At 38.2% G+C, this 21,681-nt stretch overlaps 3 protein-coding genes across 6 annotated transcripts; 2 read left to right on the forward strand and 1 right to left on the reverse strand.

Moving 5' to 3' along the window:
* On the reverse strand, positions 1-1,343 carry LOC136262270 (carbonyl reductase [NADPH] 1-like). Its single transcript, XM_066056490.1, has 2 exons — positions 1,034-1,343; positions 1-747 (listed from the first exon to the last, which is right to left on the reverse strand). Exons 1-2 carry the CDS (start codon positions 1,278-1,280, stop codon positions 176-178), a joined length of 819 nt encoding a protein of 272 aa, XP_065912562.1. The 5' UTR covers positions 1,281-1,343; the 3' UTR covers positions 1-175.
* LOC136262267 (eukaryotic translation initiation factor 3 subunit M-like) lies at positions 1,283-18,778 on the forward strand. Its single transcript, XM_066056485.1, has 8 exons — positions 1,283-1,436; positions 15,260-15,395; positions 15,645-15,783; positions 17,201-17,419; positions 17,857-18,037; positions 18,091-18,316; positions 18,426-18,486; positions 18,541-18,778. Exons 1-8 carry the CDS (start codon positions 1,377-1,379, stop codon positions 18,668-18,670), a joined length of 1,152 nt encoding a protein of 383 aa, XP_065912557.1. The 5' UTR covers positions 1,283-1,376; the 3' UTR covers positions 18,671-18,778.
* Positions 18,771-21,642, forward strand: LOC136262276 (uncharacterized). 4 transcript variants are annotated; one of them, XM_066056497.1, is made up of 5 exons: positions 18,771-18,870; positions 19,245-19,384; positions 20,919-21,293; positions 21,377-21,447; positions 21,531-21,642. In XM_066056497.1, exons 1-4 carry the CDS (start codon positions 18,852-18,854, stop codon positions 21,416-21,418), a joined length of 576 nt encoding a protein of 191 aa, XP_065912569.1. In that variant the 5' UTR covers positions 18,771-18,851; the 3' UTR covers positions 21,419-21,447; positions 21,531-21,642. The 4 variants fall into 4 exon arrangements, with proteins under 4 accessions (XP_065912569.1, XP_065912570.1, XP_065912572.1 ...); XM_066056498.1 differs by lacking the exon at positions 18,771-18,870 and adding an exon at positions 19,035-19,192; XM_066056500.1 differs by lacking the exon at positions 18,771-18,870 and adding an exon at positions 19,060-19,178.
* The last annotated feature ends 39 nt before the right edge of the window (positions 21,643-21,681 follow it).

The raw sequence follows: 21,681 nt of genomic DNA on the forward strand, positions 1-21,681 counted from the left end.
TCAGCATAAACTGGGTGAAATCCAGCCCTGTATATTAAAATATTACAATATTACACACCAGAATTTCAATACAATGAGAGAATACAACGTGTAAAATATACTGTTTACAAGTAGTGACTTAGTTGCAACACAAAACAAGTGCACGAAAAATGGATGTGCACATGCATGCAAAAGATCAGAATTGCACTTTTCTCTTTCTCTCCCAGAAGAATCCAGAAGGTGATCCTGGTGGCAGCATAGCCAGGTACACAGGTGTCTCTGCCCCTTGTTTGACATCTAATGGAGCCATTGGTCCACCCATATCAGTCCTTACCCAGCCGGGACAGCACGTGTTGATGATGACATTTGACTGATTGCTGGATGATATATCACGTGCTAACACTCTAGTAAGAGCATTCAGTCCAACCTTGGATACAGCATAAGGAGAATACGACCATCCCTTAGACACATGATTACCAGCGATTGCATCTATTATAAACTCATTCATCATTGCTACTAACTGTGTCTCAGTTAAACTGTCTGAAGAGAATTTATTCTGAAGGTCATTGTGGAGTATATCTAGGGTGCCATCCATTGAAGACACCATTACAATCCTACCATGAGGCCTCATGAGGGGTAGTAAGGCCCTGGTGAGGTTTAGTGTACTAGTAAAGTTAGTGTTGATGGTGGAAGTGACATGGTCACACCAGGACACACCAGCTGGTTGTTGATACCCTATAGCAGCATTGTTCACCAAAACATCAACACCTAGAACGGAAAACATGTGAGCCTTGTACACATCCATATATTTCATGACTATTGTAAAAGGTTCAAGGTGGAAAGGTTTTGTAGTAAAATATGAGAAAATTTGGAGGAGGTTGTTATCATAGTCATTTGCATAATGGCTAATTTGTTTAAGAGAAATTTTCCTGGCTGAGGAGTAATCTACAAAATTGAACTTTTCCACTTGGTCAAGACTTAAAGAACCTCATGTTAGGTAACATCAATGCACAAAGTGAACAGCCCATCATCAATCACTTTACTTCAACCATACCTCCATAACTCTTTTCAATACATTCTTTTAGTGTAGCAATTGAATCACGTGAGTCAATATCCAGTTGGTGGAACTCAGGCTGTAGCCCCTCCCCCTCCAGTAATGTAACTGCTGTCCGCCCACGTGACTCGTCTCGTGCTGTTAATATGACATCACCACTAAACTCTTTACACATTCTACGAACTATAGCTAGTCCTATTCCCTTGTTGGACCCCGTCACTATCGCTACCTTAGGAGAGCCAGCCATTGTGCGCTATTAGTAAGGTGCGCGTTAATAAAATCTGCTGAACATTATTTGGAATAAACACGTGGAGACAAGGTCGCCAAACAACTGGTGTCCATCATGGCGAGCGCTATCACGTGCTTTCCGGTGTATGGTATGGATATCAATGAAAATGAGCAGGTACCTCATCACGTGTGCCAATGTGCAGCAGTTTATTGTGTGTGCCCTGTATATATGGTGTCATCAAATGTATGACCACTACTTTTCCGCCCACACAAAGAAAAAGTAGTGATCTGTGACTAATGACTAATGTGTATCATCAATCATTATCATACCATCGTGTATATGTATTCAGTGTAAGAACAGCCTTTATACCTGTTGTTGTCCACCCTGAATAATGATTAAGTGTGTGCCGTGTATTAGCATGATTACGGTACAGCATAAATTAATTATCAGAGATGTATACATTATGGTACATCATTGATGTGTTTATGTCCTGGCTTTCGACACTGTTGACTCAACGATCAATTGTTGAATTGCATCGGTCTCTAGATCTGTTATCTACTGACTCAGGATATACCAGGTGTTGTTTTCGATGCACTTTCTGCTGCTAATGCATCAGTTTCTAACATCTGTTCATCTACTTTTAATACCAAGTTTATGTTCTTCTCATGTGTTACTATTGGAATTATACTCATTAATTGTTGACTGTACAGGATGAATTTGTGAATATTGTTACTCTTGAACAAGAATGTCCCCCCTGTGGGAAAACTGATGTATGGTTACTAAAAGCAGCCTTCTTACTGCGAGCTGGTTGTGAGACCTTACCAACGCCATTGAATTTAACTCACTGGAATGTAATCATTAGTCCAATATGTACCCTTTGTCACTCAAGTCAACCTACAATCAACCATATTTTAACTGATTGTTCCATTGCACTTGATCAAGGGAGATCCACTTGACTCTGTTTTGCGTACAGCTTTAAATGGATTTACCACCTTGTTATAAGCTCTATGCCAATTTTCCTGGCTACCAGACGACGAGTGTTAATCCCCCAAGTACCATTCCACCTCTTATCACATGATCTGCTAGTTTTCACAGTGCTATTAGAACTCTCTGTGGTTACTTATACTCAGCATCACTTGTTTAGCTGCAAGAAACCATAAAGAAGATCTCTACAGTTCATTGCTGCTTGACCTTCAACATGCTGGATTTTCGGTTGATCTTTTAGTGGCTGTCTAGGTGATTTCATGCCAGTGACCGTTACAAGACTCATCAATGTGTGCCATCTACTGAAGAGTACAATACATTGTATACTTCAGCAGGCAGCTCGTGTTTTCATCTCCTGTTCATACAGGATATTAACTCTCCGGCTTTAGCATCATGGAATGTAATCAATCTGTTGAACTGTTGGTATTAAACAGTATGGTAGTACTGTTTAAGTAGGAATCCCTCCAAAAATGACATGTACCCCTAAAAATGCTGCCTTTAATTAAACGTCATCCTAGAAACATCTTATCTCGCCTCGGTCATGTAATAAATGAATTGAAGAGTACTGCTTGGTATATCAGGGAGGAGAAACATCTTACGTGACAAGAATCACCTTTACGTATTAGTTCATCCAACATCTAATACCACATGAAAAACAAGGAAACACAGGCAGCTGAATATAGAATTTAAACAAACAAAAAAATGTTAAGCCCATGATGGATACCTGTAACTTTAGGATAGGTTCAATACCACGCCTATTAATGCTATCATGGTTGATTAATATCGACTGGCCACCAAAATGACGCCTCTTAACAATCTATTTACTGGATCATGATGACCACACCCCATTATTATAGCTGTATTCATAATACTAGTACAATAAAAATATGAAATTGTGAGGTAGGTGAAAGGCTGACTTGAGATATTCTAATACAACAGTCACCCTAATAGAACAGTCACGTGTACGCTATAACCAAAAAACTATATTAAACATTTACACGAGTCCGAGGATGAGTGTAATAACAATGATATCATCCGAGTATACGGGATATAACTATTTTATATCCCAGTGCATGGGAGTGCGCAGAAGTTTACGGATAGTAAATTAAGTTCCGGTTTGAGTTCCTGTCACTGTGCTCAAGATTTCGTCCGAATTGTGTGGAGATTCTACTTCGTAGCCACAAGAGAGACCTTACATACTGCCTACAAACTGTAGCGAAGGGCGGTGTTATGAAGCAGCGGTTCCAGGTACGATTCGCCTACGTCAGAAGTTGGTATGGTGGTGTCGCGTGGTGTGCAAGAGAAAAATAAAGACCAACAAGTGGCTACCGTAGTCCGAGATAGAACGATGAAGCTAGAGGAAGTTAGTTCTTCACCATAGTGACCGTTGGGAGTGATTGCTGGAGCGAAAATCGTCACGGACTATTCTTGACATTTGTTAAACTATCATATTGGTAACTTGTAGTGTTATTGTGTAAAGGATTAACAGTTTTCTTGTAAGATTTAGGTAGTTTTAAGTGCTGTATTGGTGTGTTTTGTATCAATATTTCCTTATTTGGCTCTTTGTTCCATTGGTAAACAATGCCATATGCAGTTATTATGATGTCACGAACAAGACTGAGTGGCTCCACAACAGGTGATAAGTTGTTATCACTGGGTGATAACTAATATATCGTACAGTAGCAGCGTCACTCTGTCTAGCTGTATGGTAGTTATAACCCAGCGTGGCGCTTTGATACTCCCACGCACTGGGATGTAACACTTCTTATTGTTTTAATATCATGCACTACTCCAGCTTGTTTTAGTACTTTTTATCAATGGGCTATGGTCCCTACTCTAGTTGAAAATTCCAAATTTTTCTTTGTACTTGTAATATTATGTAATATTAGACTCGTTACAGTAACTATATTACTTAGGGACCATCCATAATTTTCAGTCTTTATGCAAGCGTACAAAGAGTACTCTTTTTTCTAACCCCCTCCCTCCTTCACAAAGCATACTGTATAAATGTTGATACTATGTACAGTATATACACGATGATTATTCATCATTTTATAAGCGTACGCGTGATTTAACCCCCTCCCCCGTAGTGTACTCTTTGTACTCTTGCGTAAAGGCTGAAAATAATGAATGACCCCTTAGGTAACACGTTGCATTTGTAAGTAAAGTAACTTGAGTTATATTACCTGTTTTTATAGCGTATTTCGTTATATTACTTAGTTACCACAAAAGTAATAATATTACGTAACGCGTTACTACTACCCCCAACACTGCATACACGATCAATCTTTTCACAACTTTTGCAGTGAAGAAAGAAAGAAAAAAGTGATACAAGGTAAAACATACCCATTAATCAATTCCCTGGCGAGCACGATGGTACAATTTTCAACTCCGTATGTCATTCTGTTTGTCAGTTACAACTAGAATAAAATACCGCCCAGCACTAGTTACAACCATTTTAGTAAAACGCTTGTAATTTATCTTGCTGTACAAATCGACCTTTCTGTTGTTACTTTGTAGGGTTGTAACTCCGAAAGTTATTGGCATATGAGGCTAGAACTTAGCCAGAAGCTACTATAGGTTAAGTAGATTATAACTACTCAAGCTATTGTGTCAAGTTTTTGTGGATCTGGTCACTAATCGCTGACTCATTATTTCAACTGCTGCTCTTATAGAGGATATGCATACTGAAAACATTCTAATAAGCACGTGATCTTTTGACGGTAAATGGAGTACAAATTGATTTATAGTGTGGACAGTATCAGTGCTTCTGACAGAACAATAATTACTTCTACCTAGGAGGTAGTATAACTGGCGAGCAAAAGCCTGCCTGTAGCTTAGTGGTTATGCATTGTGGTAAGCAATACTTCTAAAAATGTTATTAGCCTACATGATGTGATATATTGCTGTTTTGAATAAATTCTTTACTGTATAGGAGGATGAAGTATGCAACATCACTTTTGCCTAACTAGACTTAATGTTTAACCGTGTAGGCATCAAACACCAGCTGAAATATCTTATTGTTCCCAAGTTAACATGTCAACACATGTAACTAAGCCACAAGATTTGTTAGATGTATATAGGAAAAATTAGGAATTTCAAGTTGATTAGGAATCAACGAAATAAAAAGTAGGGAGGTTGCCTACAACCTGCAGATATACTAGTGAACATTTTCAGTCTATACCCATGACTGAATTAGGAATTAAATGTCTACTATATAGTACAATACATCTTCAGCTTATCTTGTTTCCTTACTTCTTTTCTCTATGATAATTGAACTTGCCTTATACTTTTTTTTTGGTAACATTTATTATAACTGGTGAAGCCATGCATCCTAATCAAACCTTAAAATCTTCAAAAATTCTCAATATTTATCATGAACCACATCATGAATAGAGATCGCCTATGTTTTTCCAAAATCCCAGCAGAACACTCAACTAAATACCACCTTGGAAATCTTTTCCAACCTCGAAAAAAGCCTTAGAGATTAATTTGGAAGAAGTTTAGGTCCACTGTCAAAGATGAAATCAAAAAGACTTGACAAAAGTACTTTTTAAAGAACTGAAATTTGCCATTCATCTTTTTTTCTTTTTTCCCACAGGGCTAGAGCAAAATGTGAGTTCTTTTTTAGGGATAAAAACTACATAACTTTTCTTCCTGTGTCTTTCTTCATGTCCATGACCTATTTTTAAATGCATATTACAATGGTAACATCCACTTTCAAGCAAATTTGCTTCTTTAAGGTTCACTTTGCTTCTTTAAGGTTCACTTTGCTTCTTTAAGGTTCACTTTGCTTCTTTAAGGTTCACTTTGCTTCTTTAAGGTTCACTTTGCTTCTTTAAGGTTCACTTTGCTTCTTTAAGGTTCACTTTGCTTCTTTAAGGTTCACTTTGCTTCTTTAAGGTTCACTTTGCTTCTTTAAGGTTCACTTTGCTTCTTTAAGGTTCACTTTGCTTCTTTAAGGTTCACTTTGCTTCTTTAAGGTTCACTTTGCTTCTGACAAGGGTGCTTTTTCCTTAGTTTCTACCATATCCATTGAGTCCAAATAGAGATCTGTGTGTTTAACATACTGGCTTGTTTAACATACTGGCTTGTTTAACTCTTGTTGCTACTTTTTTTCAGCGATCTCTATTCCCATGTTTTAAATTATTTTTGCACTAGTTTTTTGATACTAGTGTTTGTACAGTAGTTGTTTAGTTTTCTGTTTTCAAGTTTAATGTGTAATGTATAATAATATTGTGTGGCATATTTTCGAAGGAGAATATTTCATGGATGAAGATAATTTTTTTTGTTTCTGCCATTTTGACTGAGCTGTATATTTTGAAGTTTTGAAGGGGAAAATTTTTGCAGATAGCTGCTTATCCACCCCTCGAAGAACCCGCTACTTACAAGTGGCTTTGTACTCAAATCAAATTTGTAGATTAACAAATTGGTCGATCACCTTATTACACAGTGACCTTATTACACAGTGACCTCAGCAGGTCCTACAGATAACACAGGAAGCAAACACAATAGTCAACCATCATGTACTCTTAATTGTTGACACATTTGAAGCATGTTAGTTTACCATGAAGTGGTGTACTAGTTTACCTTTGAACTGCTAGCCAACCTCATACCATTCCCATCATTGTCGGATGGGTGAAGTGATTGTTGATGTAAACGTCAATTATTACTGTTGTCCACAAACCAATTAAAATATTATGATTTGTTATGAACACTGTGAAACTTCTTGTAACAAACTCTTTGGATTAAAACCTTCATATCAAGAAAAAAAATTTTTTTGGTCTTCACTTCGGGACATTTTCTCTGAAAGAGAAATACTGTATTGCAGCAAGAATGGACCAAAAGTTATTTGTCTTATGCTAAACATCATTAATAGGGCGGCCTCAATAATGAGGTGGTCTTATTGATGAGGTCATGAAGTACATCTTGGCTGTGTTTGGGACCTACCCAGATGTGGCCAATATATGCTAAGTGAAGTGTTACTAAATGTGGAATCTCTAAACAGGACACCTTAACTTATGTAAATATTATTAGCTAACGTTATTGAATTACTGTTGTCAAGTGTCACTGCCTTGTTACAGATATTGTAAGGATTTATTGTACTAACAGGGTTGCCCCTCCTTTATACTGCAGTAATCGATCGGTTGGTGTCTGATGTTTTCCAAGTTTGACTGAGTGTTTGAGAAAAACATGTTCTATACTGCATGTCAGATACAAGATAGTATAGTGGTATATGATGTGTAGTTTAATATTAGTAAGTAGTCACTGCAATAGATGTTCTCTACTTGTGCATGAACACAACATTGCTTTGTCTACCACTGAGCTGTTTTTCCCCCCATCTGTGTATGTAGGTTGTGTGCTTGTAGATGACATGTGCTTATCCTAGGATGTTAAGAGGCTTACACAACATGATGTTGTGTAGTCTCTAGATCTGTGGCTGTTTGTGCATGGCAGAGAAGTTATTTGAAAAATTATTTTTTGAAACAATGTTATACAGTACGTTAAACCAAGAGTTCATATTATGAACTCTTGGTTAAACTCAATACACAAGTAGATGGCAGACATATCCACCCTTATTCCTTGTTTATTTGTAATTGGAGAATGGATGGGTGTAACTATCATGTGAACACAGTCTTATCAACAAATAAGATAATTTTATTTTAAAGAGTTTCAGTTCACACAATATTGTGAACTGTCATTGAATTATGTTGAAAATCACCAAATCCATTCATGGTGTGTGTGTAATAGTTCTTGAAATCATGATGTGTCCTGTGAAAAGGTTATTTTTCAGCTAATCGGACTAACAAAATAAATTATTTAGTATTGTGGAGTGAGCCAGACTTGCTAGATACACACGTATAGTACCTAACTACACTAATACTATTATTGGATGATATTTCAACAAAGACTGTTGTCTGCCGCTGTCCGTGGGGTCAACACACTCCAGTTGCTTTTAATGTTTCAGTATATTAGGGATCACATAAGTTTGGACTTTTATGGCCAAAAATGTTACCCTAGAACCATACCTTCATAGCACCTTGGCAGTAATGGTAAGGTATAGCCAATTTTCAGTATGACTTGAAACACACTCAACAGGCTGCTACAGAATTTTTGTAAAACAATTATTCAGTGAAACTATGTACTGACTGACTGACTGACTGATCCCTTCAGACAAGTGTAACTCGTAACGGTTAAGACTGCATGCTTGATTTCGTCATTGCTTCAACTTGACAGGTGTCTTTTTGACGTACCGCAGTATGTAGAATGCATTCTTCATGGACTTACCTGCATCCTCCTTTGTGTCCCATTTATCTTTGCTGACGATGCAAGGTTCATTATGTGTATGTGACGTACATACCATTTCAACTACCAAGTGTGGAGCTCTCATAAATGGAGCGTATGTACCATACTCAACTGGCAATATTTAGGTTCGTTCAGCAATAAAAATTCAGCCACTGTGTAGTAAGGTCATCTGTCTGAATCAAACATGTCATTTGTATATGAAGCGACCTACCTATTGTAACCACCTGTTTAACTAGATCACTGTGTTACCAGCTAACTTGCCTAAACATTCATTAGTGACTAAACTATTATTTACAAGGACACATAGGAAATAAAAAGATGGTAAAAACTGTTTCAGATTTTCAGCCCAGGCTGTGCTGACACTATTACATCACATCTGAACTGGTATGTACTTCATGTAGTAGTTGATACAATCAACAACACAAGGCACTACCATATATGGCACAAGACATGGGTCACATGACTCTCAACACACTCTTTGCTCCACTGTTGTAGCATGACAGAATAACCACTAACAGCTCTCGAATACAAACAGACGTACACTCAGTCTCGCACATTAAAGGCGTTTGACCTCCAGTATGTACTGTAGTCTCTTCGTTACATGTCAGTAGTTGGGCCAGTGAGTTACCAATATGTGCGTGGCAGTGAGTTGCATGGTAAAGCCTTTGAAACACTTCTTCTTTGACCTAAAATGAAATGGATATTATCTATGTGAACAGTGTGCAAGGAGCTACATTAATATACTCTCATAGAGTCTTTAAGCTCCACAACTTCAGTCCAACTTTGCGCTCCACAGAGGTAATAAGTGCTGCTGTTTTGTTGTGCAGAAACACTCAACACACTTTTCTTCATATGATATAGTCACACTTCCTGTCACTATCGGTGGAAGAATGAGTCATGAACATTACTCTTCTATCAGCCACCGTTGTATTAGGGCATAAGCAACTAAACATGAATTGCACTACTACCAGCTTGTGCATAACTAGTGTAGATCTCAGAGCAAACCCACCATTGAATAGCTACTGTACTCTTGGGATCATGAAGGTTTGCCCTCAAATTTGCATCATTTTTCTTCCTTGGAGACAACTTGATCCACCAAACACTTCCAACTTGTTTGCTTTACTTAGAGTATGCTTGTACTGTGTGGTCACCATACACCAGATATATCATAAATGGTACAAAGGTGTACAGCAAAGTTTGCTTCAAGTATGTACGTACACTACAAGTTGAGCTGAATCCTGAAGAGTGACTAAAATAGAAAGATGGAGTGAGTTAACATTTTAACCAATCTGATGAATGGTGGTGTGGTGTGTCAACAACAGACCTGCAGTTTGACAAGTTTGGGAAAGCATCGTAACGGATGTAGCTTCCCAATGTATGGGCCATATATAAATATTATGTCAACACAATTTAGAAATATTTTTAGCAGGTCAAGTAGTACTGTCAAATTTCAAGAACATGTAATCCCATCCCTTGAGATTTTGAGGGTTCAGCTCAATGCATGCGTTAGGATAATTGCTGAGTTTTTCCATCTGTTCTTGAGGGTGGGCCAGCCCAGGTTATCCAGCATTGAAATAACACTTGTATATCTATTGTATAGTATAAACCTGATTACTATCAGTTAACAAAATAAATACATTATTCTGACCACATACAAGAGTCAATAGTACTTGCTAGAGTTAGCAGCCATGACTGAACTAGCAATTCCACTAGTATTGCTGCGAGTGTAGATGATCTCCATTTCTACTATGATTTCTACTCAAATGCACACTTGTTTGTTTACATAATTCATTACATTACTGGTATGCCACATCAAAGGGATTAAACGTCAGCTAGTATAACTGCAGGTATGTAGTTGACCTACATGTATCTTGTTTCGTTGTTATTTTATTTCTGTGATCTTTACTCAAATATAGAATTAGCATATTTTCCTTATACATGTTGGTTTTTAATCCTTAGTTACAGGAGGCTGTTTTTGAGAGCTGCCTTTATTTTCTGGGTAGTGTGACAAGTTCAAAATTTAAAGGTGAATTCTGGCCCCTGTCAACAAGAGCTGATGGTCCTCTATAGCTGGCCAAATGTATTCTGCTCAAATTTCACCACATCATGCTAGCTCCATGATTTCATCTCTTTAGCCTTCAGTTGTCATCCTCCTATCCTACCTCAGCGTATACCTGTATTGCCACTATACTAATTTTGTGCTGTGTAGTCAGCTACATATGTACCAGGGATATGACATCTTTGGTGGTGAAAATTTTATACACATGCTTATAATTATCATTCTTGGCTTGTAAACTACTGATGTGCAATTTGGATCAATTTTACAAAATCCAGCCACAGAGTTTTAAAATAAGCTCTCAGCTAGGTAACCCATACACTTGGGTATTGCACTTGTCTGTGTGCATGTGGTTGGCTCAAGTTATACTTCATGTCAATTATCTACAAGCCTTGGTACAACGGTAACTATGGTTACACACACACACACGCACGCACGCACGCACACACACACACACAAATTTCATCAACTATTATTAGTGTGATGTTAGTGTGAAATAGCAACCATGTAATATGATGTCTCTTTACACTGTCATTGTTGAATAATGACTCAACTGAGATGAAACAGGCCTCAAAGTAATATAGTTGTATGATCATGTGGTGTGGTAGTTTGAAGGAGTCTCTGATATTGCATTGTTGTATACACAAGGGTTAGGTTGCTATAGCAACATTCAACGTGCCACACTCACTTCACATTTTACTATTGCACTTTTTACAGCTAGGAAATGGTTGGTTGTTTTAGCTACTGTTGGTACAAAACATGCAGTAAAGAAATGGTGATACAGGACAATTGTCCATAGGATTGCCAACCCTGTGGTGACCAATGTGAAGCTGTTAGGTGAGAGGCCATTGTGGGGATGAGGTGGTTTCTCACACACTTGGTCTATAGCAGTGTAGATGTGGTGTGAATGTTACTTGTTACTCTAACTATCGTATAATGTCGGTGTGAGCCTCTACACAATTGTGGTCCATTGCGTGGTGGTGATGAAGTGCTTGTTACCAAATTATGTTTAAATTACGAACCTCAAATTATGACTTGGTGTGCACGTGCATATGTATATTCTAATTATGAGTGATTTGACCAGCTATTACAGAGATATGGCACCATCTGGCTGTGTCAGAAAAAAAGTAACTTTGTGAATTTCTGACATAAAGCCACTTACATATGTGTGCATGTAGGAGGAGCAAAGATATTGGTTCTGGGATTCTGTTAGGAGGAGAACCTCTTTATTACATCAATTCTTAGCCCCCAAAACTCTTGTTTATACGATTGCACTTTGAAGAGCAATATTAATACTGACATTTCAATATATTATTCTAGTTCAATGAAAGCATTTGCCAAGGACAGGAGGAACATGCACATACACCTGAGGATGGACAACAGAACAGCACTGTTCTATGTAAATCAAATGGAGGGGGAGGGACTCACTCCCCGTTGTTGAGCCAGATGGTGATTCAATTGTGTCAATGATGCCTGGAGAGAAATCTGTCCATCACAGCATGTACACTGGAGCATTTTCCTCCATTGTGAGGTGACTTAGTGATATTTTAGATATTGAATACCTTCTAGTGTGGTGCTGCTATCATATTCCCACACTGGTGTAGATAAATTTACTGGTGATATTCTTTTTGAAATTGTCTTTGTTAAAACAAACATTTCAGAATGACATGATCCAGTTAACCTGCTGGCTATCAATTACAACTATTAGGAGTTTTGACTTGTTTGTACTGTGTTGATGTAGCATGAATCATGGCAGTGGCTGCTGACAAGTTTAATGGATTCTGGGTACATTTTTAGTTAATAATCAATAACAATTATAGGATCATGGTAATGGTGTGCGTTTAGGACAATATTAAAGGAATCAAGGATGCAATAATATAAGTCCTTGTTGTCTGGTGTTAATATCAATACAAAGTTATGAAGAATCTTTTCCTGGGAAGTATGGATGGTGTGGCAATGCTTGCTTCTTAGCCATGTCTTGTGTTGGGGTGTTTGAAAGAAGGTTTGTGAGGGTTCTGGAACACACACTACACACTTTAAGTTCAATATTGAGGTGTTTGGATTGGATATTACTTTACAATCATAAACATGATATATGGTAGTCCTGTAGTGACCAGATACTATTTTCTTCATTTTTTGAGAATGTCTAGTGGTAAAGTTCCACCCAGGGTAGGTATTGATATCTGTTGTGTGAGACTAGTTGTCTACTTGATAAGATGATTAAAGTATTGGTAAGACATCAGAGCTATTGTTGTTACTGGTAGGAGTGATGTGTTCATTACACAAGCAATGTGTGTTGGAGTGAAGTTGTTAGGACACATTACATCATAGTTCTGTGACTAAATCAGTAATGATGACCTGTGTGTATGTGTATAAGACGATCCACCCAGCTGTAACATCAATGGGTACCTGGTGTAAACTGGGGAAGCAAATTCTGTCCATGTCTCGCATAGTGGGTGAAGGGGACTTCGGGTGCCAACACCTTCACCTGTGAGACTTGGCACAGCCTCCTGTGTGTTACTAGTCCTGCCTCAGGAGGATTTACCTCATAGCACCTAAGTAGCACACTACTAGCATGGCATCTGAAGACTTTGCCTTTGTGGATGTGTGTACGTACGTGCGTTCGTGTGTATGTATGTGTGTGGGTGTATGCATGCACCAGATTGGCTACAACTAATTATATCATGTAGTACTGTATAGTAGGGATCATGGAACTTTGCTCTTATCTGTTATCCAAAAGTTGCCTCATCTTTTCCTCTTGGCAGTATTAGTTAGGTAGAAGGCCAAATGTGCAATCAGAAACTCTTTCAAGATATCTTAACTGTTCAACATCATTCCTTCTTTCTACCTACTATTGCAAGTACATTGCATGCACCGTGAACTTGCTTGTACCTTTTCCCTCCTCTGTTGTGATTCATAGATAGCGTGTCAATAGCTCTTTGGGCTAGCTATTGTGCAAACAAATTGTTGAAATCCCCACACTAACACTATCCCCACACTAACACGGCCGTTTTGTCAATTATAAGCTAAATGCAGATATGGTTCATTTCTGTAGTGACTGTGGTTTATCATACTGCAACATCATGTGACGGTAGCTGAAATACACACTGAACAAGTCAGCTGGTGTCTTTGTATTCTTTGGTTCAAAAATAGCAAACAAAGAAATATCAGTAATCTTAATATCGTCAAGATTGTACTCGTGGCATTAGTGCTGAAACGATTATTTGGATATTCAACTATTTGGTCGGCATGACATTATTTGATTCGTTAACATACTATTCGAATATTCTTTAGTACTGTAGTAAGTTGTGATCAGATGAATAAAGCCAACCTAGAAGCTTGAGATTGTGAACAAACTGGTATATTCATTCCATTTTAGAAGAGATAGAAAGGCTTTACCTTACTACCCAACAAAGATGTCAGTATTTATTCTCATGCTTAAAAAAATAATCAAATAACCAGTCATTATGTTCACAACTATTCAAATAGTAGAAAATAATAATTGCTATTCATTTCAGCACTACTTGGTATCATAGAAACTATTCTAGTCTACTAGTTTAATCATGTGTATAGTATTGATAGGCTACATATAATCTGATGTTCTACAAATATAAGAGGACAATGTATTGAGTATTGATCACAACCACCTGTACTAGTGTCTGCTTAGCCTTTTGTGGAAATGTACTTATCTCAGCACTCAATTGTACACTTTTGAGAAAGGTCTCCGCTTGCTTCTTGGGGACCATCGGGTGTCATTGTTTCAGGGGACCAAATGTATGAATGCACAAATACAAGTTTGATCGTGAAGAAATATTTGATATTATGCTACCATCTATTGTACCTGCAAACTCTTACAAGGTGAGAATAATCGAAGCCATGAAGGGTATAGTATGTACCTCTTTAATGTGGTCTTAGGATATCATTTTGTGGTTATTGTTAGGAACTTTGTTTTGAGCTAACAAAACATTGTTGTAGAAAACTTGTGACAAAGAGACGCTGCAATATGTGTGGGTTGTGTACAATTTGGTGGTTGTTGCTTGTAGCAAACCTTTGTAGTTACGACTGATAATTCAGAAACGATGAAAGCTTAATTTGTAGTCCAACTGTTTTTAAACACCAATCCTGTCACATCAAGGGCACGGTGGTCACGCACAAGAGGTGTTCTTAGATGACTGTTTTGTCTGGAGTTGTGAGTGTAGAGCTCTCTCTATGTGTGTGTGTACATTCGCTGCTAGCCAGTATATTAATGTGAACATCAACAACTTTGATGTGCCGGTAGTTTCATTTGTATGTGGAAGATGTATGTAAATTTTGGTTTGTGGTTATTTGGTTTTCCACAAAATTTTTGGCCATGAATTTTGTGAGACAACTTTTAGAAAGCGAGCAATCTTTAACTTTATCCTCACTGTTGATTCAGGAAATTGATTTCTGCTTTGATATTATGTTTCAGGACGTCACACGTCACACACAATGTAGGGTACTTGTTTGTTTAATTGGAAGGTTGGTGAATTCTTTCTGAAGTGTCAATTTATTTCTAGTGTATTGTACATATAGTATTCAGGGAACCATATCATTGTCATGTTTGACTGTGTAATTTTATTGGCAGTATTATCTCTGTATTGTGGTGTACCTTATTTACCCAACTCTACAGGCCAGGGAGATAGAAGAGTACCTAATGGAGAATGGTGCTAAGGACCTGCAGTCCTCAGAGAGTGATGGGTTGTTGGTGAGGTTGTATCGGATTATCGACCATTGTCACCTCATGTTTGGTTCTGCTACAGCTTCTGGTAAGACCATGAAACCAACTAAATTATTAGGGAAAGTCTTTGGGAAGGGAGTTGAGCTCATATCAGCGAAGGTGTACTTTATAGGCTTATAAGACAACCTCCTATTCAGCTATGCTCGTATTATTTGGTTCACTGAAATGACCCTGTGGAGTTTCTTGAGTAACCTAACTGCATGAAACTCATCTAGTTCCCCTAATTCCAGACCTCCACTCCATATGGTCATATTATTACATTACACAATGTTCACAGATAGTGAAGGATTATTCTATGGGATAGTATCGCTACTGCACATAGTTCCTGGTGAGGAGGTGGCTGGTGTGCTCCAGTCATTGTGTGACAGGATGGTGTCTTCAGCTAAGAAGGAGAATGGCCACATCATGGTGAAGCTGTAAGTGACAAACATTTTGTAAATGATGATATGAGTATGGATTGTGTATACTTTTGTTTTGCATATTACACATGGGGAACAGAGGTACGCCACACACATACATGTAGTCATGCTCAAACTATATGCACACACTTGAGCACACACACACACACACACACACACACACACACACACACACACACACACACACACACACACACACACACACACACACACACACACACACACACACACACACACACACACACACACACACACACACACACACACACACACACACACACACACACACACACACACACACACACACACACACACACACACACACACACACACACACACACACACACACACACACACACACACACACAACAAGACAACAGCTTTGAAACAAAATTCTTTACTTGCTTGTTGTGGATACAGAGAAGTGACCACATTGTAGACATAAGGTGACATGCACACAATTTGTGTAGGAGTTCTTATCAGCAGTAGTAGCAGCAGCTGTGGAGTGTGGGGAAGTAGTTGATGTGTTGGGTGAGAGATGTGTTGGGTGAGAGTATTCTTGTTAGAGACATTCCTGGACTAGTATGTACTGTTGAGCTGAGTCCTCAAAAACTTTTACCTCGGTCTACCATTTGCTTATTTTGTACTGCAACTATTGAGGGTGCTGTCACATTAAATACTCAATTAATGGAAATAATTTTAGGTGGCACTTAAAAACATGTCCAACCTCCTATGTAAGTGCCCTGAAAACATTTTTGGGGTGCTCATGGGCACCTGAAAAGGATGACCATCTACCTTTTTCGATAACCTTTTGAATGTTGTTGTTTGTTTGCAGCTATAGCTGTAGTCACTTGCACAGAATCTCCGACCCTCCATGCATGATCATGATTTCATGGCTTAGTTCAGTATTTTTGGAGCTACACACAGTACAACAAGATTTGAACAGAGATGTAAACAAATGTCAGTAAGTGACAGTGGAAGGAAACTGGCATTACTCAAAAGATAATAGCCGAATCACTATGGTGTGCTCTATAATCTCACCCCCAGACTAGGTGTGCCATCGTTGTGCCTTAGTCTCGTCCACAATATCATGAGTGTTACCCACTGAAGCTGTGAATGACCGGTTGTAAGTACAAGCCTGATTCCTAAATTGCTTTACACAATAAATCACAAACATTTTCTTGCAAATGAGGAAAGGATAGACTGTTCATGATTTTCTTCTTATAGCCAATAATGTTATACCGTATTTGATGAAGCTTTACTAAGTACATTTGCTGTAGTGGCTCCTTTTATAGAAAGACCACCTTTCTGTAATCACAATATAGTCCTCAAGCGTGTTTTGATTTTGTTTGTTTTTGTTTTTTGTATGTACTTTCCCTACCCCATAATAACACTGGTTGCTATGATACGACAGGTTAAATGTGATGTTGATGCATCTACCTGAACATGACCGGAGAGGTGTTGTCGTATTCCGATCTCAGTTGACATTAGCATCCAAATTACAACTAAGTGCTCATTTGAGGGTTACCATGGAGATGGTCAGACATCGTATTGACTGCTGGAAGTTGGCTAGCAGTGATCAACAAGATATTTACCTGTTGTTGTGGGAATCACTGCAAGACACCAATAAAAGGTAATTAAGATATGTGGATTTTTTTTGTTCAGCTAATGTAGCTGGGCTTGTTGTGGTTGCAGATTGCTCCTCATCTGCATCTGTTGGTGTAGATATTTGATGTACTAGTGATGTTGTACTGGGTAATCATGTCTTAATATCCTACAGGAAAAAAATATCCTGCGTAAAATCCATGCTGCTTTTCAAGATATTTCTTCAAGCAAGAGTTCATAATATTTATAAATATTATGAACACGTCGTAATAGTTTCCTGTTCAACCAAAACACATAATGTCATTGTGTATATTTTCTCAGACTGTCAAGGCTTGATTATTGGTAACACTAAAGTTTTGCTGTACACAGACAATTTTTGTAACTGAAAACCCACGCACTGCAGTGCACACTCCCACGCACTGTTGTTGTGCTAAATGCATTTTGAAACTGTATCTAATTCTCCAGCCTGTCCTGGCAATTTCTGGTTGAAGGATTGCGACATTGTTCAGCGGATGATGCCCCCAAACGTGTTGAACAAGCTAAGAAGGTCATCGTCATGACAATACAAGACCCCAGCCAGTTTGTAATGGACTATCTACTGGAATTACATCCAGTGCAATGTCTACAGGGTACCAGACTATTTGAGGTACATAATTATTTTTGTCAATAATATTTTTGTGATGCACTTTTTACATCTAGCTGCTGCAAATCTTTGTTGGTGGTAACTATGCAAGTTATATGAGGTTCTGGCAGTCTGATGCTTCATTTTTTGACACATGTGATCTAAACCACGCCTCCTGCCAACACAAGATGCGGTTGCTAACCACAATGTCACTTAGCAATGAGAATAACGAGCTCACATTTGATTTATTGCAACAACAACTGGAGCTAAAACCAGACGAAATCGAGGCCTTTATAGTAGACGGTAGGTGCTTAAATTGCTAATGTTAAAATCCTCAGGTATGGCTTCACACATTTTTAAAAAGGCTTTGTATTACAGCCAACTGTTTTAATGTTGTAATTTATTTTTCCAGCTGTCAAGATGGGTCTAATACAAGCTAAAATCAACCAAGTGTCTCAGCTAGTCATCATCATGTGAGCTGCTAATGATGTAATATTATGTCATCTGTCATCATTTGTGCAATTTAGAGGTGGAGCTGCTAGGTATCGTACGTTTGGCATGGACCAGTGGAAGTTGATGCACACAAAGTTGATGAAATGGAGAAATAATATTAATAGTGTTCATAGTAGCCTGAGGGGATTAACTGTGTCCAGCTAACCCCCTCTGTGGGGATGTTAATTTTGACATACACAAATATTACACAACATTTTAATGTTTGTAAAAAAAAACTAGTAATAATGCAACACCTACATATACTGTGAAAAATGAGCAACTACGTAACACGAACAAATACGGTACTAGTTAATGGATATGCGGTTCATGGTATTAAGTCTGCAGAATGCCCCTCCTACGAGAAGGTTAGCGCGTTATTGGTAATACAGATGTGTTATATTCGCGTCTTGAGCATATAACCAGTTTGAGAACGTGGTTTATCGCATGATAGTCTCAACAAGTGTGTGTTATCACGTGGGGGTGTGGCATTAAATTTGAAACAAATAGTGCGTCGGCGACTTTCGATAATTTGACGGCAAAACCGTTTTTTTTTTTTTTGCGGCTACTGTTGGTTTAGAGGGCGTTGTATTGGCCCTATGGTCCCAGAAAATTTGAGACAAAGCCTTGCACCATAGATTATAGAGGGTCTCTTTATAATCTACGGTTGTACAAAGTATACTGTGTGTTGTATGTTACTGTTCAGAGGTCAATTTGTTATGTGTAATTTTATTATGATCAGATGCTGAGCGTATGACTGAAATACTGGAGACTGTATTGTCACGGTTGTCATGGCCACAAGATGCTAACCACATTGTAAACATCAGATCCACACTAGAAACTATTAAGAGTAGTCTGTTCACCAGTTTAGTGGAGTTGAAGGTGTGTCTGTCTGTGTGTTAGTCCATAGATAGTAGTATACTATCTGTGGTTTGTGTGTTGGTGTGTACAGCAGCAGCACAACCAATTCAGTAGTCTCAAACACGTTCCTCTTAACCACAGATATGGTTTTTATCAAATTCAAAATTTCAATGTTTAATAAAAGATTTGGCTTGATTTTTGTCGCATTTGGTGTTCCATAAGAGGAGGCCTACAGGGGCAGTGGGCCGCAGTCTGTTGAGAGCTCTTTTGCCTTAATTCCCTGCCCCACCCCCCACTATCATGCAACTCAGCTGGTAGCTACACAAAATGTGTTCAAAACTTTGAATTTGCCATTACCTAAAATATTAATTTTAACAGGTTCTTGTGTTGACCAGTGTACTAGAGGGGAAATTGACAGTTTGCAAATATGGAAGCCATATGTATGTCTTCACTAGGCTGGTAGAACAGCTTCCTAGAGCTATGTACGCTGATAACCACAATACCAGGCCAGGTGGTCTATGATAGGTGATGTTTTAACATGAAGAATGCTACTAGGAGCTTAGAGGTGAACTTAGAAGGCTTGGCATGGCTGCTAAAACAAGGCATTCATGAGAGGTGGCCTCTAAATGGGAGTTGTACTCTGCGTACGTAACTTCATAGCTTCTAGGTTTAGATCGGTATGGCTGATAAACTAGTATGGCACTAACTACGTGGATACTGATCATTACAACCTCACACTGTATACTATCACACATGACTACTGCTGAGATCAGTAGTACTGTATGATGTTACTTGAAAATTATCAAAAACATCACATTTCATTTATACCACTCAAACCACAACAAAATATTATCATAAAATAATTTTATTGGTCTAAACTCAACCAACCAGTTGAACAGGTCTTGCCAACTATTCTATGGCAGTCTCTTCATTTTCCTAGGCACTTTCCATTGCCACCCCCTGCCCAGCACTAACTGTCCAAAGTGCTGGACAGTAAATTCAGACATTAGATGGTATGGGATGCTAACTTAACAAACCCATAAACACATTACTTATCAAAGAAAGCACAAGGTGTCATCTAGTCAGTTTATTCCAGAGTGTCAACCACTTTCCAGCAGAGAGGGAGGAGCACTTATCAATTAGCACCTTATAAAGCAGATCTTTTCCTTGTGGAGTTACCAGTAACAAATTACACAGTGAGATAGCAGGTCACCAAGTGTGTAGTCTGTCTTGATGACTTCACTATGAACATGAGGTATTTTTAGTGGTAAAAGGTTTAACCAGCTAAAAATATTTATGGTTAAGCCATGATATCATGTGATATCATATTGCTAGTACACACACACACACACACACACGATCTGTTGTTTACTTCCTCAATAGCAATGTACAAGAGACCTGGCAGGGATGTACACAAAAGCCATACATGTTTCATATAGGGTTGAATTAATTGCGTTAAAATATTTCATCTGGGAGCAGATGCCATCTCATGTGGGATTAAATCAGTTCCTATTTTATTAGCTAGTTTTATGGTATGTTATTATTATTTTTACAGAATGTGCAAGATCTGTGTGTTGATGTGGGTGATGAGCCCAAGCCAGCAGAAATTGATCTTAAAGAAACCAGTATTGATGACAGTAATGATGACATGACTATGGGTCATGGTGACACACTATTATGCAGACCTTTACATACTCCACTGCCACATGTACCAGAGAATGACTGTGTTATCATAGATAATCAGGTTGCTATAGAGACACAAGAAGATGTTAGTCATAACAACACTGCTAGTGATGAAGATGATAGTGTAATAAAGAACAAACAGTTTGAAGGATCACACCCTGACAATGGACATTACAGTCAGTCTGCCGCACACAGAGACATTCTTTTCCCAATGAGAGACCAAAAGAGTTTAGAAGAAATCAAACAAGTAATTCATTAATTATTGTATTAATGCTACAGCATTGTGTAGCCAATTGGTGGGAGTGCCATTATATCCTTGTTCTTTTAAAGTCATTACAGCGGAGGACAGACACAAAGCAGCATGAAGCCTAGAGAGCAGCAGAATTGGCTCACACAATGAAGTAAGCCGTACACACATAAGATATACCCTTAGCAATCACGTATTTAAAATACCTCAAGTTATCTACTATTCCTTTTTCTGCAGGACATTTCACAGTTACCAGAAGCAGCCACCACATACACATTATCACCTATAACTTATTCTATATATTATTATCACCAATACTATGTGTTAATATATACTTGATTACCACCAATCCAACCAGCAGTAGGAAGCCATTATGATGTTAAGAGAT

The sequence above is a fragment of the Dysidea avara genome, chromosome 7 (genome assembly GCF_963678975.1).
Source record: "Dysidea avara chromosome 7, odDysAvar1.4, whole genome shotgun sequence".
NCBI classification, from domain to species: domain Eukaryota; kingdom Metazoa; phylum Porifera; class Demospongiae; order Dictyoceratida; family Dysideidae; genus Dysidea; species Dysidea avara.

Bases quoted from the DNA above. Each gene is read 5' to 3' on its own strand.
- LOC136262267 (XM_066056485.1), top strand. From the start codon at position 1,377: ATGGCGAGCGCTATCACGTGCTTTCCGGTGTATGGTATGGATATCAAT. The intron at 17,420-17,856 runs GTAATTAAGATA...CTAATTCTCCAG, and splicing joins CTGCAAGACACCAATAAAAG to CCTGTCCTGGCAATTTCTGG. The intron at 18,038-18,090 runs GTACATAATTAT...TTTTACATCTAG, and splicing joins AGGGTACCAGACTATTTGAG to CTGCTGCAAATCTTTGTTGG.
- LOC136262270 (XM_066056490.1), bottom strand. From the start codon at position 1,280: ATGGCTGGCTCTCCTAAGGTAGCGATAGTGACGGGGTCCAACAAGGGA. The intron at 748-1,033 runs GTATGGTTGAAG...TTTCCGTTCTAG, and splicing joins TATTGAAAAGAGTTATGGAG to GTGTTGATGTTTTGGTGAAC.
- LOC136262276 (XM_066056497.1), top strand. The intron at 19,385-20,918 runs GTGTGTCTGTCT...TTATTTTTACAG, and splicing joins CCAGTTTAGTGGAGTTGAAG to AATGTGCAAGATCTGTGTGT. The intron at 21,294-21,376 runs GTAATTCATTAA...GTTCTTTTAAAG, and splicing joins GTTTAGAAGAAATCAAACAA to TCATTACAGCGGAGGACAGA.